We start from the raw sequence: 6,892 nt of genomic DNA, 5'->3' as shown, positions 1-6,892 counted from the left end.
GCCCCGCAACGCCCCGCAACGCCCCGCAACGCCCCGCAACGCCCCGCGCCGGGCGGAGCCGCGGCCGCGCCGCCCCTTCCCTGCGCGGCCCGGCGGAGGCGGGGATGTGAGTACGGCCATGGGCACGGGGACGGGGCTGGGCACGGGGACACGGACAGGGACAGGGACACACGGACAGGGACGGGGACAGGGACGGGGGGGCCCGGCTGGCCTGGCCGCAGGGCCTGCGGAGCCGCAGGGCTGGGCCGGGGCTGCGGCAGCGCCCGAGCCCCCGCGGGCCCGGCCCCGCGCCCGGGGCCCGCCCGGCCGGACGGGAGCGGCCCTGCCCGGGGAGGGATGTCCCGCTGGGAGCACGAGGAGCCCCTGGGAGCGGCGTGTTCCTCCGGCAGCGGGGCCGACCCCGGGGAAGGGACCAGTGCCCGCAGCCCCTGCGGCGCCGAGGCCGCGCTGCCGGGCCCGGCGGGGGCTCCGCACCTGCCCCACAGGTGTGTGGTGGGCCCAGGGCACAGGGGGCACAGCACCTGACCCGTGTGTCTGTACCCGGGCTGGGGGCGCAGCACCTGCCCCCCAGCTGTGTCTGTACCCGGGCTGAGGGCACAGGGGGCTCCGCACCTGCCCCCCAGGTGTGTCTGTGCCGGGCTGGGTGAGGGCACGGCCCGGAGCCCGGCTCTGTGAGTGGGCACTGTGTGGGCACTGTGCTGCCGGCTCTGCTGAAAAATCGCCTTTGTCCTCAGGCTTGGTTTGGTTTGTTTATAACTGGGTTTTAAAAGGGCGGTTTTGAGCATATTTATGCTGGAAATAAGGGGGTTTCTGTGTCTATTGTTCACCTGACAAAAGGCTCTTGTGTCTTGCTCAGTGTGTTGCGGAGCCTTTTGAAAACTTCAGCTAAATTTCAGGGAGCAAGAGAGCTCTTGGCATGACTCGGTGACACGGGTTTGGGGCACAGGAGGAGCCCACAGGTGGTGGAATAGGCTGAGCATGAGTACAGAATCCCCTCTCAGGCTTCCTCGCCTGCTGACCCACTTGTGCACACAAGTGTCCGCCAAATAATTGGTGATTGTGTTTGTAACTACACAGCATTGCCTGTTCACTGATGGCGTGGGAAGGAGGGCTGTGCTGTCTCTCCAGCTGGGAAAGGAGAAGATTGTTGGGAAAATACAATAATTTGGAGGAGGAATGAAGGAGGATGTTGGTTAAGGATTACAGGCAGGAGATCTGGACTTAAAAGTGTGTCCTGTGGTTCTGTGCTATGCAGATACAAACCCAAGCCTCTTATTGTGCTCATCCGGTCACGAGATAATCTGTTGTTTCTAGGAAAGGATCCTAGAAATCTTTCCAAGCTTGTGTCATGTGTAGGAGCAATGTGGTTTGGTTTCTTCAGCTGTGTTTTGACAGACACTTTAAAATGTGAAACCTGTGTTGAAGGTTATGTTGGCTGTGGACTGGATGCACCTTTGAAGGTAGAGGTGCTGGTTGGTGCACTTGAAAAGACAAGGGGAGAGAACCAAATCTGTCCATTATTTAAGTTCTGCAGTGAACTTCATATGCATAATTCATTAGTGTACATTTTTCAGCCATCAGTTGTTCTATTTTCCCCACTACTGCTTAGTTCAAGAGTTTAACTCCCTGACCCTAAAGAACCGTTGAACAACCAAGTGTTGCCTTCAATAACTGTTGGAAAAAGCGTTTTCAGGAATAATTCCCAATGTAAAGTTCGTGTTGACAAGGACTCTCATTTATAATTTGGGGTAAAACTAGGGTAACTAATTTCTACTGGTGATGAGTTTGTTTTTGTGCTTGTCAAGGCCCCACAGGACGGAGCTGTACGAGGACCCCCCGTCAGGATGTTGGCCTATCGTGTATTCTCCAGACTACAACATCACCTTCATGGGACTTGAGAAACTGCACCCCTTCGATGCAGGGAAATGGGGAAAAGTAATCAATTTCTTGAAAGGTAAAATTAGAAGGTGCCTCTCAGACCAACGTTGGCATAAAAGCTGAAGAAAATTCTGTGATTAGTGCAGACTCATATTGATAACTGCCAACATAATAGAGACTGTATTTCTTCATTGCTTGTTGTGGAGATTTAAGCTACCTTCTTTAATCATATTTGGAGTGCTTTAGTATTTTTATATATTTGCAGACTTAAGTCTTTAACAAGTTAAATTGATTGCAGGATTTTTGAGGTGGGTTGGATGTCATTGTTGAAGATCTTGTCTATGAATATTTAAAAGATTAATTTGTAATGTGAGAGCAAACATCCTACACTAGGGCTTTTTAATACAAAGGTTTGAATCACAATCCTTAGGAGATGTATTTTCTAGCCTGCTCCATTGAATAAACCCACAGTTTTGGGTTCAGCTCGGTCATGGTGTCTGTGCAGAGAGAAACTCATGAAATTTGCCTGGAGATTGAAGCTCATCAAATGATTTGCTCTCCCCAGAGGCAGGAATAATAGTAGTCAGAGTAACTAGTTTGGTTCATTTGAGCCAGGCCCAGGGCTTTACAAGGCTGTGAGTAAAAAGGAGGAAGAAGAAATGTGAGCACAACCATGTCTTAGACCATCCTAAAATAGTTCCGGTCTTTAGAGTTGGAATGAAGGCATGAAGTGAGCAGAATTTCATTGCTTGGCCTTTACAAGAAAAGTTCCTGAGGGATGTTTGAGAATTGTTTCCACCTCTGAAGTGAGCACCAGTATCTTGGCTTTCAGCCCAGCTGAGTGAGGTGGATGTAGCTCAGCATACAGTGTTTTGATACTTGGCTGATTTTTTAATGAATCACTCTTTCTTTCAGTTCTAGGTGAGTGTATGAGAGCAGTATTTCTTTTAAGTTTCCTCTGGAGGACAGCTCTGTTTGCAGCTCCAGTTTGTCCTTACTTTTGAAGCCCAAGCCTGGCTCTCAGTCAGAACACAGACTTGAGTTCAGAATCAGGGAAAGGAAAATCCTTCCTGCGTGAGCTGCAGTCTTACAAACAGCTGGGCTTACCACACCTGAGCTGCAGTTTGGGAGTGCAGTGAGTGGCTTCCTATGGCCTCTTGCTACTCTTGCTTTACACCTGGTGTAGTAAGATCTGGGACATTCCTTTGGCTTGTGAAACTACAGGTGTTAATGATGGTTTGCTGCAGGTGTAACTCAGTTGTTCAGCTTGGACTGCTGGCAAATGGCACTGCTCAGGCTGAGAGAGAACTGCAGTCTGTGTAAATCCACTCTTTAGCAACCTCATCCTATTGCTCTCATAGTGTTCAGTGTTTGGAAAAGCTTTGAGGTGCCTCTGGTGACAGGCAGAGCGTTTTATGAAGTTTCTCATTATTGCTGTTTAAACCAACTGGAAGATACAGGCAGAAATTCATTAAGGAAATACAAATGTAAGAGGCAGGGATAGGGTCAGTCAGGGCCTATAGAATCTAAAAAAAAAGGCTTTTTCTCTTGTCAAGACAAAGATTGTCCCAAAGCCAGGCCTTTATGTGGTCCTAATAACTCCTTCAGCTGATAATCCTGTGCAGTTCAGGGTTGCCCTTCCCTCTTCAGGCTGCCTTGTATTCATTTAACTGAGGTTAAGTGAATTCTAACACACGCTTAGTAGCTGAGTTTTGGCTTTTTCCTCTAACAACCTGAAATAATTAAGTCTTGGGTTCTATGGCAGTTTTCTTAATTAATCAGAACCTTTGCCTTTCTATTCCTTCTCCGTGGAAAGTCTTTTTCTCCAACTCTTTTCCACGGGATGTGTCCACTCTGAAGTGTTTCAGTCTTTCACAGAAAATGAGTTTTCCCACTTGTTTTACTGTCCTTGCTTTGAAAGGAGAAAGAAGCCCCAGGGTAGCCCGGGGTGCTGGGTTTGCTCTGGCAAGAGCTGACCTCCCCTGTTCCTATCAGCAAATCATCAGTGAACAAGTGTTCCCTCCTGGGGAGGGAAGCTGGCAGCAGCTGGGCTCTGTCTGACACCAGGGCATGAATGAAATGTTCCTCAGGCCTCAGTCAGGAGAAACAGAGCCTTGCCAAAACAAATGTTGTTGCAGGTGCTGTGCTTGTATAACACTTCAGAACACAATCTCTCACATTTCCGAGTTGTTTTCTTTCTCCTCCAAGTATAAAATCAAAGATACAGAAGGTTGCAGGCATGCAGCAGTTAAATATCAAAATTTGCTTGGGAAGATGAGCATGATGCCTTATAATTGTTGTTAGCAGTGATCATATGCAAAGTGCCACTGTTCCTCTGCACTGCCTGGCCTTTGAGGTTGGCCCACACCTGAACTTTCTGGCAAGTATGTCCAGATGGGTGCACTCAAATGTGCTATCTTTGATCACATTCTGAAACCTTGGAGGGATACTTTGCAACTTGCTCTTATAAAACTAAGTTTTTAATTTATCTTTTGGTGTGTAAGACAAAGAGCTTGTAGCTGGTCACTGGTATTTCTTGAAGTTAAATTGAGGTAGGAGTATGACAGAAGTATCCTAATGAAGTTTGTTTGCTTCCATGAACATCCAAGCAATGATTTTGGTTTAGATTTTGATTTATTATTTTATTCTGCTATGATTTGGGGGATTAAATACTAGTATAAACTGTGGGATTTCTTAAAGCACGTTAAAAATTGATGAATATTTGATATTAGTAGCACCAAGATTTGCCCAGTGTGCCAAACCCTAAACTGAGGAGTCTTGTGATGCCATTGTGTGTGTCCATCCTCTGCCACTACCAGTCTGTTCTTGCAGTTGAAACAAGGAGTTACCATGATCACACTTGCTGTAAACAGTATTTCTCAGATACACACTCCCTGAATAACTTACCTGGGACAGAGGGGGTGCGTTTGGAGAACTTGCAAACGCTGAGTAACCAGAGTTGTTTCAGCAACAACCAACAGCTGAAGTTGTTCCACCAAAGTCAGAACAGCACCTTTGGCAGGGTGGGGCATGGGGAGATAAGCCATGGTGTACAATGCCAATTGTTATTTCTCTCCTGTTGCAGAAGAAAAACTAATTGCAGATGACTTGGTTGTACAGGCACGGGAGGCGACTGATGAAGATCTGCTGGTTGTTCACACGAGGCGCTACCTTAATAGATTAAAGGTGCTGTGCTTGTTCCTGTGCTTTTCCAGCAAACTGTCCAGAACTGGTGTCAAAGGCAGTGCATATCCTATAGATTTGTTATAGAATCAACTGTACAGATGATAAATGGTGTATTTGAACAAGGTTGTTGCTGAGGGTACTGGGAGAAAGCCATAGAAAGAGTGGCTGCTCACACTGTAGAGGGGTGGAGGGTGAGGGGGATCTGCCGTGTTATGGAGGTGGCCTGAAATATTTCAGCAAGGTAAAGTGAACATAAGGCAAATCTGAATGTTTGAGATGTAGTAGTCTCCTTAGAGCCAGGGTTTTGATCCTGAGCAATGTAAGGTTTGATTTACTCTGGTAAAATACAGTTCTGAAATCGAAAATACATTGGAGAGCAATTGGGAGGATTTCATTGGGTGTTTCCTAATGCGGGGATGGCTTTATGGAATATGGGGTTATGTCACATTGACAGAGCATCCATGTAGGGATTCTGTGGGCAGTTGTTGTGGGGGGAAGTACTGGCTTTTTCCTTGGACACTGCTGGTATTGGTGGAATGTGGAGAGAGCTGGAAGATGAGTGTAGGAGAATAGCCTTGCATGTTATCCGTGTGTGAAGGTTTCCAGCACCAGCTCATATGGGATTGCATATCCACAGGAGATAAAGAATGTTCCTTGGATATTTCTATATGAAACATCCATTTGTTAGACTTCAGTGAAGTCTGAAACATAAGCATATAAGATCTCTGCTTCTGCATACTTCCAGTCATCTGTAGGTGGAATTGGGCAGTACATGAGTCCAAGGTGACATTGCTTTCATTTTGAAATTCTACTTGGAGGGTGCAGAAGGGATTTGTTTGAGAAAAGAAATCTTCCATTTCATAATTCAAAAGAAATTTTGAGTCACCTATGCTCTTCCACAGTGGAAGAGTCCTTGGACTGCTATTTCTGGAATGTTTTATTTTTCTCAGTGATCTGTTACTTGTGTGAACTTTTTTCCACTCTTACTCTTTCTGAGTTCTCTTCTGCCTCTTCATTCTGTGCTATGAAGTTCCATGCAATTTCATACATCATTAGGTTTGATCTTATTGCAGCTATTCTTGATACTGAACTTTTAATTCCATAGAACCACCCACTTCTTGTTACTGAATCACTCCTTTGAAGAGGGGTGTAATGTGCACAGCTCAGTTTGCAGTGCCATAATAATATCTTTAGTACCTACAGGATGGCTTCACACGAATTGCCTGCATAACTAGTGCCTTGGTGGTCAAAACCAGCACTGTTGTGTGCTTCCAGATGGGATTAACTGGATATCAGTCATTGCCCTTTTCCTGAGGGAATATTTCCTGCAGCTGTAGAAATTGGAAGACATTGTTGGTCATGCCAACAAATTCCTGCCAAGCAGTGAAGATAAAAAGTGCTTAGTTGCAAAAGAAAATAACATGGTTAGACATGAAAAATCCCTGGGTATCCTTTGTATTGCCTTTTCCAAAGTCTGCTGTGCTACTTATTTTTAAATCCAGACAAATACCTATAAATGGTATCGTTTCATATTCGATCTCCTCTGAAGACTGTGGAAGTGCTTGTCTTTCTTGGAATGCCCAGGTCTCCTAAAATAATGTATCACTGGAGCATTCATTTCAATTTGAGCATGAATTTGGCAGGAATTACCCTACACTTGCAAGAAGAGGTGGTGGTTGAAGCAGATGAGTGTTGGGTGAAGAGAAGCAGAATGGTGGGCACAAGTAGATCTGGCATTGGGAATTAGTTCTGTGCTGGCAGGAAGGCTCTCCCTGTTTCCCTGCTTAGTGCTTACAACTAAGGACTGAGGGGGAATCACCTCAGCTCA

The 6,892-nt window shown here is 46.3% G+C and overlaps 1 protein-coding gene across 2 annotated transcripts in view; it reads left to right on the top strand.

Moving 5' to 3' along the window:
• Window positions 1-48: 48 nt before the first annotated feature.
• Window positions 49-6,892, top strand: part of HDAC11 (histone deacetylase 11) — a 26,784-nt gene continuing 19,940 nt past the window's right edge. Inside the window, exons 1-3 of one of the 2 annotated variants that reach the window (XM_027703114.1) lie at window positions 49-106; window positions 1,806-1,954; window positions 4,964-5,064. In XM_027703114.1, the coding sequence (XP_027558915.1) occupies window positions 105-106; window positions 1,806-1,954; window positions 4,964-5,064 (252 nt within the window). In that variant the 5' untranslated portion in view covers window positions 49-104. Of the gene's footprint in view, window positions 107-388; window positions 486-1,805; window positions 1,955-4,963; window positions 5,065-6,892 lie in introns of those variants that run through there. The other variant, XM_027703113.1, reaches the window with a different exon arrangement.

This window comes from Neopelma chrysocephalum, unplaced genomic scaffold (assembly GCF_003984885.1).
Source record: "Neopelma chrysocephalum unplaced genomic scaffold, ASM398488v2 Primary Assembly neopelma1_209, whole genome shotgun sequence".
Lineage (NCBI taxonomy): Eukaryota > Metazoa > Chordata > Aves > Passeriformes > Pipridae > Neopelma > Neopelma chrysocephalum.
The sequence above is the reverse complement of the archived record's forward strand: the minus strand, read 5'-3'. Positions and strand labels throughout refer to the sequence as shown.